Here is a 22,414-nt window from a genome sequence, read left to right as displayed (position 1 = left end):
AGCATACAAACATAGGTACTGAAATTAGGAGCAATTCTGACCTATTTTATTCAGGATGTGAGGAATAAAAATGTATTTCGTAATATACTTTTAATCCATACATCATCCTCAAATTGTTTCCAGTCATGACATCAAGATCTGGAACCAATTGGGACTGAATAGATAGATGAACTGGAATTAATGGATTTAGTTCCATTATAAGTCCTACAACCCAGTTAAACAGTGGATGATAGTGTGAAAATTATTACAAATGGCAGTTTCGATGAAGGGTAAAAAATGGCCAGGCTGGCAGCAACTGTTATTTCTCATTTGCTTAATGGTACTCTATTCAGCAAAATTTGCATCTTGACACAAGTGGAGGCCAAAACAAAGGTGCTATGCTCCAAGTACAGTTTGGGAAAGAATTGGTATTCAAGAAGGTGCTACTGACAATGGACTGCAAGCAGATTTTGGAATTGATGAATTCAACAAGCTTTGAAGAATGGCAGTGGAAGATATTCCCCATTTTATCTGATGTTGGAGCTATTAAGGTTGTTTCGCTTACTGTTTGGAGAGATCTAGGCCTGATCAATCAAGAATTGAGGAACTTAATATGTAACATGAACATGCTGCATATCTCATAATAAACTATTTATGTTTTCATGTCAAAAATGAAATATATCTACAAAATTTGAAGCAAACTCTCAGCTATAGGTGATTGAATTCTGCTATATTGGATCATGATTTATTATCAGACGGTAGCTAACAGATTCATTGGATATTTGGAATCTGCTAGAGGTAACACAACCCATGGGCCCAAGTTCCGCCAATGATCCAATAAGTGGATCAAATAACAGGACTTCAGCTTATAAAGTTACCAATGGGGGGGGGGGGGGGAGAGAGGACCAGCAGTTTTTTGATGTCATGAGAAATTAAAATAAATACTTGAAACTAAAAAAAGAGGAGGAATCTAACATAAATAGAGCATTACATTTTAGAAGACTCTTTTATGGAATGAATTTTGGCACTTTTTCTCTAACCAAAAAAATAAAATAAATTTAACACACACAGCTGGTATACTTTTTAGAAATTCTTTGGTTACAGAGATGATGTTATGATTGATTCCATAGCCTCGCAACTTTCTCCAAAAAAAAAAAGGAAAGAAAAAGAAAATAAATAATAGAAGTCAACTCAAGATTCCGGAGAATATGAAAATAAAATCTCTTGGGGTTGGCCACAAGAATCATGTTCTGACTTCTGACATTCCACTCTTAAGGCCAAATGGAAGAATAGAGAATATGAAGATAAAATCCCTTGGGCTTTACCTGATCTTAGGTACGGACGTAAATCAGGTTCCCAATTTTCCAAGGCTCTGCTGACCCCTAGGCGAATTGCTCCAACTTGTCCTGTTTAAAAAGTAAGTTAAGAACACCAAAAATTTGAAGGACTACAATAAAGCCATGTCAAAAACATAGAAAATCAACAGGATTTCATGCTTTTGACAGAAACTACTATGTCTTAAAGGTAACAAAGGATTAAGTTGGTAATTGTCTCAGCAGTTTATGTTTCAACACACTTAATGCTTAACGGTAATGTTTTCTTAAGGAGTTAAGGGTACTAGCACACTTTAGGGAACTGCACATAATAACAACTCATAATTTATTTGCATGCATAGCATTAGATGCAGCAGGCTCAAATTCATCAAGGAACCCCACTTATTTGCAGGCAGTGCTGATGTCATCTGCAGACAACATAGAGCTAAGAGCTTAGTTGGTTTGCTAGCAGACGATAAATGAACTTGATATAGTCAAGTACAGGAAGTGCAGTCACAAAGCCAATTGTCTTGGTTCTTTCATCTGATGACGGATATTTAACAAGCTCTGATGCACATATGGCATCTCTGGCAAGGATAACAACACAAACTTCAAAGAAAGGAGGCCAAAGAAGAAATGTGGAGCAAAGTGAAGCAGAGAGGTTGACACTACAATAGGAGAGAAATTGAAACTCCATCTTACCTGCAGTTCTCTGATTCAATTTTGAACCCAATCAAATTTAAAACAAATATTGAAGCTTAAAGGCAAGCTTCTATTGTTCTTACTTCTCATACATTTGTATGTTTCAATATCTAGTTTGGAAAATTTATAATGAATTCCCTGAGAGTTGATGAGTTTTGAAACTTTTTTACTAACATCTCCCATTCTGTTTTTCAGCACTATGTATCCTCTTGCTAGTGCATGCAAAACAGAGAAAAAGAAAGTGTGTGTGTGTGTGGGAGGGGGGGGGGTGTGGGGAGGGGGGGATCGACAAAAGAATGCTTTCAACACAAAGGATTGAGCGAGAGATTATTCCATCGTATATCCCTACAGTAAAATTGATAAGTAGTATGTTATATACTATTGATACATAGTCTGCATAAGTTATTATTTTCTATGAATCGGATAGGTGATGCTAACCTGAGATGCCACCTCCTTTCACTGTGCAATTGACATCCCAAAGACCCAAGGTTTTTGTCTCAGCAAATGGCCTAAGGAGATCAGCACGATGATCAAGAAGTGGGAAGTACACATCAAAGTATTTATCATTGATAATGAATTTTCCATCACCAGGTTGAATCCAAACACGAGCAATACTGCATTTCCTTCTTCCTGTTCCATAAGCCCTTCCTTTTTCATCAACTTGCCTCACTCGTGATTTTGCAACTTCCTCTTGTTTCTTGCGCTCAATTTCAGCCCTTGTAGATTTTCTCTCATTCTTCTCCAAACGTATATCTTCTATTTCTCTCAGAGGAGGCAACCCCTCAACACCTTCAAAGTCCTTCAGGGCTATCAAACTGTCCAACATTGCTTCAGTTATCCCTGATGCTGCAATAAGGTCTCCAAATGCACGGTTTGGACCTGCAATCACATAGTTGCCAATGGTACCTTTGTTTTGTAAAAAATTGAAAGAAATGTCATTGTTAGCTAATATGGATAGATTCAACATAAGCACATCATCTTACACATCAATCTAGCAGCATATAGGAACATGAGAAGGATTTCTGGTGCAGTTGCACAAGCATGATTAGACTAGGATGACCCACTTTGGAGACCCAAGCCGAGATGCAACTGGACCAACACGGTTTTTTTGTCCAGAGGGTGCTGGTAGCTTACATAAAATGGAATTTTTTATTTTACTTGGGCAGGGTAGAGTTACAACATTGCCACTACATTTATTATTTGAGTTATTTAGAGATTGAGTAAGCCCATAGCGACCACAACCTTAGGGTTTCGATCCAAGGTTCACATCAATTTCTAGACAGGAAGTCCATACCACTTCATGGGAGAACCACTCTACTTCATCATGGGACAATGACCTAGCCAATCCAGACTGTCCCATCTCTGGATTGATCTTGCATTTGTACCTCCCCTGATCCTTCCCCCATACCCTGTATGTATTGAACTTTTCCATATATAATGACCGCCACTGAAGAATAAAAGTCACAAGTTGAAAATCAGCCTGAAAAGAGGACCAAAAAGTTCTATCCGAGTGGAACCGCAAAACTGTGGTCTCATTTGGGGCTCCACCTACGTTACCATGTCAAAGATTCTCAGGTCATCACAATTATTAAACAATCAATAACAAACTAGTCCCTGATAAGCAAATAAAACTTTACAACCTGGCCAAAGTATGGGAGCAAAAACTCATTAGATGGATAGGAAAAAACAGCAAGCATGGACAAAATCATTTTGCATATGAAAAATTCCATATTAACAGCTCTAATGATGGTAAGATCAACTGAACTTAAAACTACAAGATTGTCAAACAAATTCCTACACACTTACACAGAAATTCAAACAAGAGATTCTCAGAACTCTGTTTTCATATTCTTGAACAACAAAAGAAGTTTCTTAAAAACCAAGGGTCCATGCTAATGTTTAATAAATTGAGAGCATTGTGCTGCCTTTCTCTTTTAAGGTAAAGGGTGAACTGAGATGATGGAGAGTGATTCAAGGGCATCTCAGGTGTATGCCCAAGGCCGGAAAAGAAAAAATCTCTCTCCAAACAGAAATAACCTAAAAAAGAATAATCAAGGCATTCTACAAGCCTCAAGTAGTGAGCGAGCCTTGGCGCAATGGTTAAGTTGCACTATTGCAACCTATTGGTTGCAGGTTCAAAACTTGGAAACAGCCTCTCCAGCGAAGCAGGGGGTATGGCTGCGTACATTTGCCCCTCCAAGACGCTACAGTAGCAGGACACTCTTTTAATTCTACAAGAGGCTTTTCACGTCCTTGGATTTCCATCCAGAATAGGCAATCAAACAATGTGAACAATAGAAACCACCTAAATTGTCTATTTGTTGAACCAGATATGAGATATTTGATTCCTTCAAATCTGGCCATTAGAGTTGAAAAAGATTTTGGGAATTGATTGACTATAACAAGATTGAAACTCCGTTTAAGTTTGAAGTTAATCTGACAACTGGATTTAATTTAATTTAAAATCTCTTGTTTGCTGCAACTCAGTTTCAGATATGAAGTTTTCCTAATTACTTTCAATCTAGCCATTAGACCATTCTCATCTTTTGAAGGATATCCCTAATACTTATTTGTGATTGTTTGTCAAAATTAGACCTTCGTCTGAGAAGGTTGGCTTTCTGTTGACTTTTGCATTGACTTTCTGATTTTTCGGTTTGCTTGGGATCTTGTCCGGGAGGTTTATACTATCTACACCCCGCCCCACCAATAATATTAGTAGTTAGTGCCCCCCTCCCAAAAAAAATAATCTTAAAGCATGATCGTGTGGCAGTAGAAGTTACTTGGTTTTATGTTTGAATTCCAGAAGAGTAGTCTCCTATTTGGCATAGAAGCACCACCTTCTTTTGGATTTGTTTCCTTACTGCTACTTATTTTAGAAGCACAAACTTTAACGAATACACACACACTTATATATACAGATAGATAGATAGATAGATAGATAGATAGAAAAATGCAGATCCACGACAACCATAGTTGTCATAGTGCCAAGGAAAGCCAAAGTGATGGCCACGCAGCATCATTGGCTGGGGGTTTACTACATTAACTATAGGTCCTGGTATTGTCTGACACCAGGACAAAAGCAAAAAACAACATAGCCTTTTCCCTATTGAATGGGGTCGGCTACATGGATCCTAGCTCTCCAATCTCTAAACAACGTCATAGATTATAGAAGATACAAAGCCTAAGCCATGCAACTGTTTCCTCAACACATTTCCTAGGGTTTCTTTAGGTCCGGCCCTGGCTCTTTAATGCCTTCCATCTTAATCAAATCACTCTCTGTACTGGAGTACAGAGAGTGTCCCAGGGTCTCCGTTGAACATGGTCATGCCACCTCAAATGACTTTCTCGAAGTGTATCATGTATCGGACCTACAAACCACAGTTAGCAAATTCGGATTCCGGAATTATTCGGATGGAGAATTATTCGGAATAATTCGTTTTGTTAATTTAAGAATTCAGTCAAAAAAGCGGACATAATAAAATTCGGATTCGAGAATTATTCGTTTACAAAAAAAAAAAAGTCGGGCAAAAAATTCAGACGTTATTTTTAATATTTATAGTATCTTTTTAACATTATCTATCAATAACATAGCTATATAAGATACAAATAACATAAAAATTGGAATACATGTAATTTTTAATTCATCTAATTCCATAATCCATAAAAGCATAACAAGAATTACAATGGTCTAAAGCATCTAGTTATTTAATTCTGTGAATAATGCGGTTGAACCGAATTTTACCGAATAATACGAATAATTCTGTCTGAATCCAACTTGAAAATAAAAGTCGCGATATTTCGAACTATTTAAAAAATCGAGAATAATTTGGCCAAACCGAATAATAGCCGAATAATTCTATTGTGTTTTTTTTTTTTTTATGGGTGGGGAATAGGGAGTCGAACTCGATACCCCTTGGTGAGCATGGGCATGAAGCACCACGGCTCACCAACTGCACTAGGCAGCTGTTGGTGAATAATTCTGCTGTTAAAATTCAAATTGTATCCAAAATCAAATTACTTTTTTAGGGTTTGGGCTTGTAGGGTTCCATACTTTTACTTTTCGCCTTTACCGGTCCCAAATCGATCCCTCCTCTTTCTCCCTCTCCCTTAAAATATGGGTAAGCATGGACCACCTGAAATGATTCTTGAATATTTTATTCCAAGCTCCCATCACAACTTTATCCTATAAAGTATTAGCCATTGTTTGAAACTCAAGTACTTCACCAAACTAAGTTTTATGTATTAAGAGAAAAAAACTACATAAAGCCAAAACATGGTCTAATAGAAACATAAACAGATGATGGATACGAATCTTGGATAACATTGACAGATGGGCAAGGATTATTTTGACAAGCTGTGAGATAGACTAGATAAACTACAACTAAATGTTATGATTTTGATTTTGTTATGCTTTAGACCATTGTAATTCTTGTTATGCTTTTATGGATTATGGAATTAGATGAACTAAAAATTACATGTATTCCAATTTTTATGTTACTTGTATCTTATACAGGTATGTTAATTGATAGATAATGTTAAGCAGATACTATAAATATTAAAAATAACGTCCGAATTTTTTGCCCAACATTTTTTTTTTTTTTTGTAAACGAATAATTTTCGAATCTGATTCCGAATTTTATTATGTCCGCTTTTTTGACCGCTTTTTTTTTACTAAATTCTTGAACTAACAAACCGAATTATTCCGAATAATTCTCCATCTGAATAATTCCCGAATCCGAATTTGCCAATGTGCTAAAGCATAACAAAAAATAAAAATCATAACATTTAGTTGTAGTTTATCTAGTCTATCTCACAGCTTGTCAAAATAATCCCTACCCATCAGTCAATGTTATCCAAGATTCGTATCCATCATCTGTTTATGTTTCTATTAGACTATGTTTTGGCTTTATGAATTTTTTTTCTCTTAATACATAAAACCTAGTCTGGTGAAGTACTTGAGTTTCAAATAATGGCTAATATTTTATAGGATAAAGTTGTGATGGGAGCTTGGAATAAAATATTCAAGAATCATTTCAGGTGGTCTATGATTACTCATATCTTAAGGGAGAGAGGGAGAAACGAGGAGAAAGAGGGATCGATCTGGGACCGGTAAAGGTAAAAAGTAAAAGTATGAAACCCTACAAGCCCAAACCCCAACAACATAATTTTATTTTGGATACAATTTGGTTTTTAACATAGCAGAATTATTCACCAACACCTGCCTAGTACAGTTGGTGAGCCGTGGTGCGTTTTATGCCCATGCTCACCAGGAGGTCTCGAGTTCGAGTCCCTATTCCCCATCCCTTAAAAAAAAAAACATAGGAGAATTATTCGGATATTATTCGGTTCGGCCAAATTATTCACGATTTTTAAAATAGTTCAAAAATATCACGACTTTTTCCGACTTCTATTTTCAAGTTGGATTCGGACAGAATTATTCGTATTATTCGGTAAAATTCGGTTCGGCCAAATTATTTGCAGAATTAAATAACTAGGCTACCAACTCAGCTCTAATATGGTCATTCCTCACTTTATACCTCCTAGTTTTGCCACACATCCATCTCAACATCCTCATCTCCGCTACACTTAGTTTGTCTGTATGACGTTTCTTAATTGCCCAACATTCCACACCATATATCATAGCCAATCGTATGACAATCCTATAGAATTTTCCTTTAAGCTCTAATGGAATACGCTGATCACATAGCACTCCGGACACTCCTCTCCACTTCATCCATTTTATTTTAATTTTTTGAGCAACATCATCTTCTATATCACCTTCTTTATTTATGATTGAGCCTAAATACCTAAAATAATCACTTTGTGGGAACTCCCTCTCCTCAATATTCACCAGCTCATTAACCATCCTATTGTCACTAAAGTTACAAACCATACACTCAGTCTCTGTTCTACTTATCTTAAGACCTTTTGATTCCAAGGTTGATCTTTATAACTCCAACATGGCATTAATCCCCACTTTTGTCTAATCCACCAAGACAAATATCATCAGTGAAAAAAGCATGCACCAAGGAACCTCACTGTTGAATAATGTACACCAGACTACCGTGGGGGTATTCTAGTTTTTTTAAAGTTGTAATTTTATGTTTATGTACCTCCTAGTTAAGTTGGCTAAGCTAGGGGTATTTTAGACATTAGGCTGTGATCTCTTTTATTATAAATATAAGGCTTGTTTGATCACATTGACCAGACAAGCAACATTCTCCAATTCATATCTGCTAACATGGTATCAAAGCAGGTTTCAAACTAGGGCCCTCACTTCTCTTTCATTCTCGATTTCTCCTTCCTCTCTCTTTCATTCTCGATTTCTTCTTCCCTCCTCTCCTGTTTTGTTCTTCATTCTCCCACAAGGGCAGCACTGCTGAGGTGATCTAAAGATCCAGATGCTGCCCTCCATTACCTCATTCATGATATAAAAAAAAATTCTGCTCGATAGAAGATTGCTCCCTATCTGCGATATTCGCAGCCTTCAAGTTTTTTTTGGATTGATCCTCTCTACAGGACAAGGACTCGATTCACTTTCTAAAGTGCAAGAACTACAGAAGATTATTGCACAAGCTTCTATCCATTCTCCTTGATCGATTTTTTTCAAAATTCTAGTTTTTTCCAAAACCCAAAAAATATCGATCCTTACGTTGCTGGTCTCTGTTGAAGCTGGTTTTTGGAAGGGTGATTCTCCAATCCTACAGGCATACTCGATCTCAATTTCAGCTCTATCCATCAAGCTTTTGGCACCATTCCCCCCTATATTGATCTCACTAAAAACAAAGTTTTTTTCAAAACCCTGATAAAATCGATCTAGGGGTTTGGCTTCTCTGTTGCTGCTATTTTTGGGGACATTTATTATCACTATTACACAGGTCTCTCCAATTTCTGGCTCTTCTCTTGAAGTGCTTACTGGGTTTCTCATCACACCAGCCCTTCTCTGCGATTTGGGTTGGGTTTCTCTACTGCATTATGGGTGACTCTAAAGTCTCTACTGGCACTTCTCCTGCTGATGGGTTTGGTAGGAATGACAACCGTGACCTTCTCCCTAATCCTATCAAACTGGACGGGAGTAATTATCTGATCCGGTCTCGCTCGGCATACTTTGCCATTGCTGGTCGTGGACTTACTGGACATATTGATGGTACTACTACTATGCCAACTGCTCCTGGTCCTCTTCTGACCAGATGGATCTCCAATAATGGTATCCTCATGTCTTATTTGATTGGCTCCATGCAATCAGACCTTGCAAGTGGTTTCCTTCTCCTTGATACAGCCCATCAAATCTGGTCTGCTTGCAAGGAAACATATGGACAGCTTGGTAATGATGCACAAGTATATAAACTCCTAAAGAAGGCCAATCATACTACTCAAGGGGATTTGTATGTCTCCAAGTATTATGCTACCTCGCACAATCTGCCAGCAATTGAACCATTTTTCTGATTTCCACCCCACTACAGCTACCGATATTACTGCATATAAGAAGCATCTAGACAAAACCCGAGTTTATGATTTTTTCGCTGGTTTGAATATGGAGTATGACCAAATTCGTGTTCTAGTGTTGGGTCATTCCCCTTTCCCACACTTGAACAGTCCTATGCTTTAGTCTCCTCTGAAGAGAACCGTCGGGCTGCTATGCTCCACCCTCCTGTTACTAACAGATCAACCCTCCAGACTGCTGCCCAGGCTACTCCTGCACCTGTCGGACATGTTTCTCTTGGTGATTCTACTATAGGGATTGTTACTCGTGAGCACTATCCCAAGCCTTACCACACCAAAGAGAAATGCTGAAAGCTTCACGGGAAACCAGCTGATTTTGAGGCCAAACGAGCTGCCAAGAAAAAACAAAGAACAAGGCACATCACACTGAGACTGTTACCACAACCCCTGCTACTGACACTGGTCTATCCCAGGATGATCTACACGCATTCCTACGTGTGCTACGGTCTTCTGCTTCTGCTGCTTCTACTACATCAACTCCTGCCAATTCCTCGGCTCCTTCAGGTTCAAACTTTGGCCGGTCAGGTATTTCATTTGGTGGTCATTGTGCTTCCGTAACTTCCCATCCCTGATCATATATTCTGGAGCTACAGATTATATAACTGGTTCCTCTAGCCTTTTCCATCGCTATTCTCCCACATCTGGGAAAGACAAAGTCAAGGTAGCTGATGGTTCCCTTTCCTCCATCTCTGGTAAAGAAATCATCAACTGCACTTCTTCTCTTACTTTGTCTTCTGTTTTACACATTCCTAATTTTACTACTAACCTCCTTTCCATTAGTAGTATTACTCGTAATCTTAAGTGCAAAGTAACTTTTTTTTTCCATCCCATTGTGTTTTTGAGGATCTGGTCTCTGGGAAGACGATTGGATTGGGTAAAGTGCACGGTGGATTGTATCTGCTAGATGATGGTCGTCTTACTCCACCACCATTACCTTTTCCGCTACGCCAGAACTCTTTAGTCTCTTTTGAACTTTACCAATGGCACTCTAGATTAAATCACCCTCCATTAGGAATTTTAGCATGTTTATTTCCTACTTTGGTCAAAGAATGTAATAAGGATGATTTTTTTGTGAGGCTTGTGTTCTGGCCAAACAAATACGTTCAACTTATTCTATTTCAAAAAAAAGGAGTTCTTCACTTTTCCATTTGGTGCATTCTGATGTCTGGGGGCCTAGTCGTAAGACTTTTCTTTCTGGTAATCGTTGATTTGTTTCCTTTATTGACTGTCATTCTAAAAACACATAGGTTTATCTTATGCACACAAAAAATCAAGTTTTTCCTGTTTTCAGCACTTTCATAAAATGGTCCAAACTCTGTTCCAGGCTACTCACAAAATTTTGAGAAGTGATAATGAGACCCAGCATACAAAAAATCAATTTAAAAAATATTTGGCTGATCATTGGATTATTCACCAGACTAGTTGTGTAGATACCCCAGCCCAAAACGGTGTGGCTGAAAGGAAGAACCGCCACTTATTAGAAATAGCCACAGCATTGATGTTTGCTCGTAATGTCCCATCCCAATATTGGGGGGATGCTGTTCTTACTGCAGCCTGTCTCATTAATCAGTTGCCTTCTCGAGTTCTTGACTCCCGTAGTCTGGCAGAGATTTTACTTAGGAATTCCTCCTTTGTGGTTTCTCCCAAGGTGTTTGGCTGTGTGTGTTATGCTCGGGATACTAACTCTCCTGGAAAACTTAAACCCCGTGGATTACGATGTATTTTTTTTAGGATATTCTCCAACCCAAAAAGGTTATAAATGTTACCATCCTCCTTCCCGTCATACTCTGGTCAGTATGGATGTCATTTTTCATGAAAACCTTCCATATTATTCTTCACCATATCTTCAGGGGGAGAGTTCTAGTGAAGATGTGGTTCCTCCTCTTGAGTTTTCTCCTCTTTTATACCCTTTAGATGCTTCCCAGCCCACTTTAGATGCTGCCCAACCCACTTTGGTTGCTGCCTAGCCCCCTTTGGTTGCTGCCCAGCCTCCTTTGGCTGCTATCCCTTCATCTCAAGGGAATCCATTACAGGGGGAGATCATGGAAAATAATGGTGGTAATGTTCCTATTCAGGGGGACCCAACTTCAGTTTTGAGAACCATTAGTGAATTTCAGAAGAGAATTGACAACTCCAACATTATCACCTATAAAAAACAAATGTTCCAAAACAGGGCAGCTTCAATCCACTGTGGCATCAATACCTGTCCAATTGCCGACTCAAGATACGGATCCTCCTTCTCCTGGTAAGACTTCTTCCTCCGACCTACCTATTGCTCATCACAAAGGTACTAAAACTTGCACTCAGCATCCCATTCTCACTTTGTTTCTTAAAGTTCTCTTTCTCCATCCTTTCGTGCATTTATGTCCTCTCTTTCTTCTGTTTCCATTCCTAAAAATTGGTAGGAAGCTTATGCAGATGGAAAGTGGAAGGCAACAATGTTGGAAGAAATGAGAGCATTGAAAAAAAAAAATTAATACTTGGGATCGTGCAACTCTTCGTCCAGGGAAAAAAACAATGGGATGTAAATGGATGTTCATGGTCAAACAAAAGGTTGATGGGACTATGGATCGACTGTGGATCGATATAAGGCACGCCTGGTCACAAAAGCCTTCACTCAGACATATGGCATTGATTATCAGGAGACCTTTGCTCCTGTTGCAAAGCTGAATACGGTTTGAGTTTTGCTATCTTGTGCAGCCAATCTTGGATGGGATCTACAAAAGCTAGATGTGAAGAATGCCTTCCTTAATGGAGAACTTGGTGAGGAGATGTATATGGATATTCCACCAAGGTTTTCATGTGATAGTAATAAAGGCAAAGTGTGTAAATTGAAGCGTGCACTTTATGGGCTGAAACAGTCGCCTCGAGCGTGGTTTGGCAGATTTCACAAGGCCATAGTTTCTGTAGGCTATAAGCAAAGTAATGCTGATCACACTCTCTTTATAAAGAGGGTTGGTGGAAAATTCATTGTTCTTATAGTCTATGTTGATGACATTGTTGTTACTGGCAATGATGGTGATGAGATCAGCTGTTTGAAGACCATTCTTGGGCAAGAGTTTGAGATTAAAGATCTAGGAAAGCTACGGTACTTTCTTGGGATTGAGGTTGCCAGATCTTCTAAAGGCATCTTTCTCTCTCTAAGGAAGTATGTCCTAGATTTATTGGCTGAAACCGGTTTGTCAGGATGTCACCTTCAGATACTCCTATGGATGCTAATGTTCGTCTCAAAGAAAATGAGGATGAACCTGTTGAAAAAGCCCGGTACCAAAGACTAGTGAGGAAGTTGATTTATCTCTCATACACATGTCCTGACATTGTTGTTGTTGTGAGTACTGTGAGTCAGTCTATGCATGATCCCTACTCTTCTCATATGGAGGTTGTTCTTCGCATTCTTCACTACTTGAAGTCAGCTCTTGGAAACGGGATTCTCCTGTCTCCTCATGGTCACCTACGGATAGAGGCGTATATTGATGCTGATTGGGCTGGTTCTACAGATCGCAAGTCTATCTCTGGGTATTGTTCTTTTGTTGGTGGCAACCTTGTCACTTGGCGTAGCAAGAAGCAGAATGTGGTCGCTCGTTCTAGCATTGAAGCAGAATTCCGTGCTATGGCCCAAGGCATTTGTGAGTTACTTTAGCTAAAAGACTTCCTACAAGACCTTGGTGCTCCTATTCATCTTCCTATGATATTCTACTGTGACAACAAGGCTGCAATCAGCATTGCACACAACCCGGTACAGCATGATCGCACTAAGCATGTTGAAGTGGATAGGCATTTCATCAAGAAAAAATTAGACGAGGGGGTGATTTGTGTTCCCTTTGTGAAGTCTACTGATTAGGTTGCTGACGTTTTCACCAAAGGATTGTCTGGAAAGCTATTTTATCCAAACTTAATCAAGTTGGGCATGATTGACATATTTACTCCAACTTGAGGGGGAGTGTTGAATAATGTACACCAGAATACCGTGGGGGTATTCTGGTCTTTTTACAGTTGTAATTTTATGTTTATGTAACTCCTAGTTAAGTCGGCTAAGCTAGGGGAATTTTAGACATTAGGCTGTAATCTCTTTTATTATACATATAAGGCTTGTTTGATCGCATTCATCAGACAAGCAACATTCTCTAATTCAGACCTGCTAACACTCATCTTGTATGTCTCTAGTTAAATCATCCATATAAGCGCAAAAAATAAGGGCTTAAGGCTGATCATTCATGTAACCCAGGGGAGAGAAGAATGAAAGGGGGGGGGGGGGGGAAGTAAAATTGCCAATAAATAATCTTACCTACCTGTTTCTGTATGTGTGTGATTGTTAAGTAATTCTTTCCATATGTTATGCCATTTCTCTGCCTCTCTCTTTGACAGTTGTTTCTTCTTATACCCTTTTTTCTACTTTTTTTAGTTTTTCAATTCAAAATATGTCGACGCAGATGCCAAGCTGTTTGGCAAGAAATACACTACGGGAACTAATGGGAGAAGGGATGGTTCACTTCACCAATTGGTGGACCAACCCAATGGGCCATGGGGCCAACCAACTTTGTGTTGGGCCAGCCGGAGTTGCTAGGTAATGTAGTCCTAGATAGGTAGGAGACTACTAGGAGCCAAACAACAGGATCAAATAACAAAAGGGGCTGCAGATTCGAATGGACAGCACTAGGATTTAGGTCAATTCCTAGGGTTTGGGTTGGATATTGGGAAAGGGGTTTATAGGTTATTAATGGGCAGGTCTAGGGGGTTATTTTGGTATAAAGAAGTTAGGGTTTGGATGAGTTACGAAATTCTGCAATTTAGGGCAGAATTGGATTTAGGGTTTTGATGGACAGATTGGGCTGCAACTGAGATCGAGTGGAGAGAAGGCTGGACAGATTTTAGAGTGAGGCTAGGGTTATGGGAATCGATTAGGGTTAAGTGGAGGATTAAGAAGAGGAATGAAATTGCACCCACCCATGGGATGGCCGATTGGACCAGGGTAAGTCGGCCACTTAAAGAGGTGCCCTTCCCCATTTGGGTCTCTTCCCTCTTTATGTTTATTATTCAGAGTGGGACACTGTGATGAGGTGAGGACTGATTATATATAGAAATAATCAAGTCACCCCTAACCCCAATTGCATTCTTGCAACATTTTCTCTCTCTCAATCTTGTTCACCATGTTACTTGTCAAACCCGCCCCTGACTAGCTGGGGATTTGAAGGTAGGACAGGAAACCCTTGACATGGCATCCAAGCACACTGTGGAGTGACACTCCAGTGATTGAATTTAATGGAGAAGCCCCGAGGATGTCCTCCTACATACCTATCAAAAGATGGATTGTAGACCTTTGTAGATGTACAGCTTGAGGAAGGTACTATCCCTTGACTCTAGAATCCTTGGACTAAATCCTAGATCTAGGTTAAACTAATGATGATCTTCATCACTTTAAATATTTTAGATAAGGAATGTTTAAAGCCAAACATCAATTTTAATGATTGATTTGATGATGAGAACCCAATTCCATACATATATCTTAAATCCCAACATAAATGATAAATTCTGCTAATTTACAGATTGACCTTTTCTTAGTTAAAATGATATAACTCCACCACCCAAACTTCATTTGTGTTGGTTCCAATTTTGTTGGAAACTAAACTCATAGGGCTGCATTTTGTTAGAAGACACCATTACCTAGTTATGACTCTAAGTTAGTTAAAAATTCAGTTCAAGTTGCTGTCAAAATTGGATCCTGCTGTTTTGATAGGTTGACCTTTGCGTAATAAAAATAACATAACTCCATAATCCAATCATGATTTCCTTTGATTCTAGTTTTGCTAGAAACTAGATTCATAGAGCTTCATTTTCTTAGAAGGAACCATGATCCAATTATGTCTCTAAATGGACTGAAATTTCATTTCGATCCAAATAATTCTGCAGATGAATTCCTTGGGCGATGGCACTGGGTGATGCAGCAAGGCCCAATGACATCAACCAGAGTGGGAAATTGCTGTATTTTAATGTACAGATGTGTAGGGACCACCCATATTGGACATGGGCACTCACCATAGGTTGAGAGAAGTCTGGGGGACCACCCCATACCCCTGGTTCAGCGTGGACCCCACCAGAGGGCCCAGAACTGAATAGAATTAGTTCCAAAAATCAGTTTTTAAAAGAGGGACTGAAGGTAAACAGGCCTTAGTTGGCCTTGGCTTATAAATAGAAGGCCTTTGGCTCATTTTAGAGCCCTTGGCAGATCTGAATCCGAGAGAGAAAGGAGAGGAAAGAAAGGAGAGAAAGAAGAAGAAGGAGAAGAAGGAAGAAGGAAGGAAGAGGAAGGAGCTGCAGCAGCCCATCTCAGGCTGATCCGAGCTCACCCACAGCATCATTCAGGTAAAGAACCACCCCCATACCTGCTGTACCTGTTCTTTCTCTGCTCTTGCTGTGCTTTGCAACCCTGGCCAGCCCAGACAAGCTAGGGTTTGCCCAGTCTGGCTCCAGATCTGCCATGCATGCATAGAGCATGGGAGATCTATGATTTTTATCACATTTCATCAGGCACTTATGCTGCTGCCATGGCTGAAATCTGGCTGTGCCCACCTGCACTGCCAGATGGCCTATTGGCCAGTGTTTTTGGAACCATAGAAGCTGGCTAAGGCTGTACAGCCCTAACCCTAGATGGGTACAGCCTCAAGCCCCTTGTTTCAGGAGATTTCAGGTCTGATCAGGGCTGGAACTGAATTCCAAGCCTTGCCCAAAACCCTAAACACTATTCACCAGGGTTACTTGGGCAGCCACAGTCAACCTGACTGGAACCCTGATGGAGAAACCCTTTGGATCATGATGTAGAGCACCCCCTGGGCTGCTGGACCCCCGAAACATGCAGAGGATCCAGTGTGGGCCCAGCCCTGTAGGCCCCACCTTGGAAACTCAGCCCAAGGTTGATTCTGCAGGCACTGGGCGATGCAGCAAGGCCCAGTGCAAGACCCAGTGAATGGAATCTTGCTGTATTGAAGGGCAGATCTGTAATTTCTTGCATGCAATGATCCCTGGACACTGTGGGATGTGGGAAATGACAAAAATACCCTTTCCCCACATCTGTCCATAAATGAAGAATGATTTGGAACCCTAAGTGGGCCCCACATGTGACTGTGCACTGCTGGGTTTGATTCTTCATCACTGACTTAAAGTGGACAGCAATGTAATTATGTCATAGACTGTAGTGGGACCATGTTCTAACCTAGTGGCAGGTACTGGTATTACAAATGACCAATTTGCCCCTGTGCCCTGACACTGGCCCATGCACCGGGACATGACCTAAGACCCAGTGCAAGGCCCGGAGAATTCAAAGTGATCTCGGACTGAGCACCAAGTTAGACCTAGGAGCCTAGACTAACACTAGGTTATCCAAAATAGTTTTGAATAATTAAAATAACATATTTCTGATTTATCACTTTAGGATTTGTTTCCGTGCTCGAGGTGCACAGCCAGATACCGGCCGAAACTGAACAAACAACTGAACCGGTAGGATCAAACCAAGGTGAGTGGAATTACACCATGAGTATAGGTGTAACATGACTGATGGGTCATGACAACAACAACAATATTTACTGTCTTTAATTACTTTAAATTGTTTTATATTCTCTTTTAAATTCTGAATCTTAGCTGATGAACATTGGAAATGTATGATAATGGTTGTATGTGAAATTGCTAGATTAGATGCCGTAGCTGGCTTGGAAATGAGGCCTGTGGTAGCCCGTATTATGGGATACGGTTGACACCGCCTGACTCATACGATGCCATATAGACATGGGGCTAGAGTTTCATCACCCGTGCTACGCACCCTTGCCAACAGGAGTTAAGGTGTTGGATGCCTGTGGGAGCCACAATTAATGTTAGGAGGTATATGTCGGGCTTTACGCCACAACTAAATCATGAGCTATATGCCGGGCTTTAAGCCACAACTAAATCATGAGCTATATGTCGGGCGTTAAGCCACAACTAAATCATGAGCTATATGCCGGGCGTTAAGCCACAATTAAATCATGAGCTATATGCCGGGCTTTATGACACAATAAAATCCAAAAAATAACAGGGATAAAATTGAGCTAAATACCGACGGTTACCCCATAGGTTAATCACAGAGGGCTGGTCGGGCTGACCAAGGACTAGTGCGCTAGGGCTGACTGGTCCTCTCCGACAACTCAATGGGTGTATCGCGAGAAGGGGTAACCAAGCCCGCACCAGGGATACATGTATTGGGGATTGTAGTAGCACTGACCTGACTTAGTTGTGATGTTAGGTGGCTAATAAATAAAATGATCTGCACCTCATGTAGGACTCATTTGGTTGTACTTGCATGTGCATGCATGGTTTATATTTCATTCAATGGCTCGGTGGAGCTCACACTCTTGTATATTCTCTTTTAGTTAATTTTGCAGGAACAGGTTTGCCAATAGGCGAGGAAGCTGTCGATGGAATTGCAGATCTTCCTCATCTCGTTGCTTAACGACGATTTTGTTATTATTTAAGTTTCTTTCTTTCAAGAAATGTAATTACTAAGACAATGTACTTATTGGACATAAATGGATATGTATATGATAAAACATAGGTATTTGGGATTGTATTATCGATGATATAAATCATCTGTGGGTAGTCTGATCTTCCGTTGCACTCTGATATTCTTTTAATTATCTTTTTACCCTCATGGTGTGGTTTGTGACGTGTAAGTACTGCTTCTTGATCCTTGGGGATTGGCGGATGTCGTAGGATGTCCGGTCACCTGCCTAAATCCTCCCAGAGGGTGGTTTGGGGCGTGACATTACTAGTATTAGAAAACCACGCAGCAGAATAGCGATTTGCAGAAGAAAAAACAAAGAAAAAGCACATACACAAGACAGACACTTTTACGTGGTTCAACCCCAAGAAGGTAGGCTACATCCAAGGCAGAGCGATTGTCCCAGATCCACTATTTTTGTGAAGAAAATACAAAACTTCTTTCACAACCCTCATATCTCTCAAAGAGATGACCAATGTATAAATATGTAATATAGAGAAATCCTAACCCACGAAAGTACAAAACTGCCCCCAGAAGCTCACCTGGTTTGGTTCGGGCTCTGAACCAACATAGGGCAAAATACATATCAAATCGAAGATCTAGACGAGCTCTTCTGGTGTGTTCTGAAGGCGAAACAGCCCGCCGAAGATTCAACAGTACTTTCCGGATTAGAACTGAGATCAGGCTTCACCAATAACAACTAGTGTGTTCTCTGTGGGAAAACAGTCCAAAAGTAAGTCTAGAATAATAAACTTCTTGTTGGCCCAGTTCCCCGTCATTCTCCCCTTGTCGAAAAAGTCGTCAAGGATGTTGAAGTGGGGAAGGCCCTTCAATACATTACCAGCAATAACGGTCATCCTTATTGATCTAATGAAGCCAACAATCAATGCACGATCCAAAAAATCAGCAACATGTATACCATTTTTTATGAAGACATGATGTGGAAGCACAAATTCAATTGGTTCAAGTGGTGCAAATTCAACTAGCTATGATGTACGGGTCAGAATATTGGGAAGTTAAGAAGTGTCATATTGATAAATTATGTGTGAGATGAGGATGTTAAGATGGATGTGTGGAAAAACAAGGATAAAGTATGGAATGATCATATTAGAGCGGACCTGGGAGACGCCCCAATCAGTGACAAGCTCCGAGAGAGTCATCTAAGTGGGTATGGTCATATTCAATGGAGGCCTAGGGACACTCCAATAAGGAGACGAGGAGTGATATGATTCCGATTGAAGGAGCTAAAAGAGCTAGGGGCAGGCTAAACTGACTATAGGAGAAGTGGTGAGGAAGGACATGCATAATCTAGGCCTTGTACCAAGTATGACCTCAGATAGAGTCTATTGGTGGGCAAGGATTCATGTAACAGACCCCATTTAGCTGAGATTCTCCTGACGTGCTAGGATGTGCCTCTTTCCTCTTACTATCTTTAATCTTTCATATTGCATATTTCATTTTTTATTTATTTCCTTCTTTCATTTCTCATTTTCCATTTTTCATAGCTCTTCTCTTTCCCATCCCTCTTTTACCATCTTTCCCTTCCCTTTTTTGGTTAGAACACAGTTTTACTTACTTTGTTTTGTTTGGATCCATGTAGCCGACCCCATTAAGTTGGGATAAGGCTGAATTTATTGTTGCTGTTGTTGTTGTTGCAGTTCAACCGATTTTGTGCTCTTCTTCAGCTGGAATTTCACCTTGAAACTCTACATCATCATCTTTGGCATCTTCAACGCCACCTTTTTCTTGCTTTACTGATTCTTCTTCATGTATTAGGTCCTCTTTTCGACCTCCTTGGTATCGAGCTGCTCTCTTCAATTGTTGAATCATCTTGATGCTCTTCAATAATGGGCTCAAAAACATTATTAAGTGTTTGAGGTGGATCTGACTTGCAGATCTGCTGTGCTATACAAAATCACCTAAATTCTGTCTATTTGTTGAACCAGGTCTGAGATCAAATCTGGCCATTAGATTTGAACCAGATATTGGGAATTGATTGAGTATACCTAGATTGAAACTCAGTTTAAAGTTTGAGGTTAATCTGATTATTGAATTTGATTTAATTTTAAATCTCTTGTTTGCTGCACCTCAGTTTCAAATTTGAAGTTTTCCTAATTATCTTCAATCTAGCCATTAGATCATTCCTATCTTCTGAAGGATATACCTACTACTTATTTGTGTTTGTTTGTCAAAGTTTGGCCTTCATCTGAGAAGGTTGACTTTTCTGTTGACTTTCTGATTTTGGGTTAGCATGATCATGTGGCGGTAGAAGTCACTTGGTTTTATGTTTGAATTCTAGAAGAGTAAAGTCCTATTTGGCATAGAAGCACCCCTTTTTTGGATTTGTTCTGTTACTTCTTTTAGAAGCACAAACTTTTAATATGGAGAAAAGTTCTCAGTGGGGGAGTGTACCACCCACACCCAGACACAATGAGGGGCAAAATGACCACCCACCCCCAATGGAAGGTGGAAATCCCAACCCCATGATGCTTCCGCATGCACTCTCATTGGTCCTCATGCGAATGCAGGGGGCGCAGAGGGGCCACCACTCCTCACAGAGAACAGCCCCCTCCCCCCATATATATATAGCGAGAGAGAGAGAGATAGATAGATAGATAGATAAATGTTTTCGGGGGTATACTGTATACAACTATTTGTGGTTCTAAAACAACAAATATGCAGATCCCACCACAACCATAGTTGTCATAGTGCCAAGGAAAGCCAAAGTTATGGCCAGGCAGCACCATTGGTTGGGGGTTTTACTACATTAACTATAGGTCCTAGAACTGTCAGACACTAGGACAGAAAAAAATCAAACAACCAACAAGACAGCCTTTTCCCAACTAAATGGGGTCGGCTACATGGATCAAGCTCCATTCGACATCATGGAAGATATGAGCCCTAAGCTATGCAAGTCTTTCCTCACCACTTCTCCTAGGGTTACTTTAGGCCTGCCCTTGGCACTTTTAGTGTCTTCCATCTGAATCAAATCACTCCTCCATACTACAGCATCCCAAGATATTCATTGAACATGGTCATGCCACATCAAACGACTTTCTCGAAGTTTATCATGTATCAGAGCTACTCCCAATTCAGCTCTAATATGTTCGATCCTCACTTTATCCCGCCTAGTTTTGCCACACATCCATCTCAACATCCTTATATCCACTACACTTAGTTTGTCTGTATGATATTTCTTAAATGCACAACATTCCACACCATATCATAGCCAACCATATGACAGTCGTATAGAATTTTCCTTTAAGCTCTAACAGAATACGCTGATCACATAGCACTCTGAACGCTCCTCTCCACTTCACCCATCCTATTTTAATTCTCTAAGCAACATCATCTTCTATATCACCTTCTTTATTTATGATTGAGCCTAAATACCTAAAATAATCACTTTGTGGGATCTCCCTCTCCTCAATATTCACCACCTCAGTAACCATCCTAGTGTAACTGAAGTTCACACCATATACTCCGTCTTCGTTCTACTTATCTTAAGACCTTCTGATTCCAAGGTTGGTCTCCATAACTCCAACTTGACGTTAATCCCTGCTTTTGTCTCATCCATCAAGACAATATCATCAGCAAAAACCATACACCAAGGATCCTTATTTTGTATGTATTAGGTTAAATCATCCACATATGCGCAAACAAATAAGGGCTTAAGAATGATCCTTGATGTAACTCAGGGCAGAAAAGAATAAAAAAGGGGAGAGTGGCAAAATTGCCACTAAATAATTTTACTTGCTTGTCTCTATATCTGTGCAATTATTGAGAAATTCTTTCCATAGGTTCTCCCATCTCTCTGCCTCTCTTTAAGTTGTTTCTTCTTATACCCTTTTTTTCAACTTTTTATAGTTTTCCTATTCAAAATATGATTTTGGAGTGACTAGACTCCTTCAGCATCAAAGCATGCCTTAATGATGTAGGATTAAAGAAGAAGAAAAAGGACAACCCCAAGCAATCACACTTAGGCTTCTGGGCAACCACATGCACAGCCTTCTAGTTCTAGGCCAACCCACCTAGAAATGGAAGCATTTATACTTCCATGGGAGAAATCTCTATATGTTTTTCATAAACATTCTGAACCCTTCATCCTTCTAAAGTGACTTACAAGCCTTTATAGTTTATATATGCATAGACTTCCACAAGCCTTAGTTGCTTATGCCCCAAGTAACTAGTCAACTGTACCATAAGTAACTAGTTACTTTTGCTTCAGGCCACTAGCTACTTGTACCCAGTGAATCAAAACTCGGTCGAAACCACCAAGTTGTCTCGGTTTCGACCGGTTCCGAGATGAGTTTAGCATATACTTTAAAAAATCCCTGGTTTCGCATGGTTTCGACGTTTCCACCAGGTTTCGGTCAAAACCTGGAGGAAACCT

The 22,414-nt window shown here is 39.9% G+C and overlaps 1 protein-coding gene across 1 annotated transcript in view; it reads right to left on the bottom strand.

Moving 5' to 3' along the window:
• Positions 1–22,414, bottom strand: part of LOC122662193 (30S ribosomal protein S9, mitochondrial) — a 45,538-nt gene that overhangs the window by 891 nt on the left and 22,233 nt on the right. The window contains exons 4-5 of the mRNA XM_043857766.1: positions 2,433–2,873; positions 1,305–1,385 (exon numbers count right to left, since the gene is read on the bottom strand). Of these exons, the coding sequence (XP_043713701.1) occupies positions 1,305–1,385; positions 2,433–2,873 (522 nt within the window). The remainder of the gene's footprint in view (positions 1–1,304; positions 1,386–2,432; positions 2,874–22,414) is intronic.

This window comes from Telopea speciosissima, chromosome 5 (assembly GCF_018873765.1).
Source record: "Telopea speciosissima isolate NSW1024214 ecotype Mountain lineage chromosome 5, Tspe_v1, whole genome shotgun sequence".
Lineage (NCBI taxonomy): Eukaryota > Viridiplantae > Streptophyta > Magnoliopsida > Proteales > Proteaceae > Telopea > Telopea speciosissima.
This window is presented reverse-complemented; position numbering and strand designations above follow the sequence as displayed.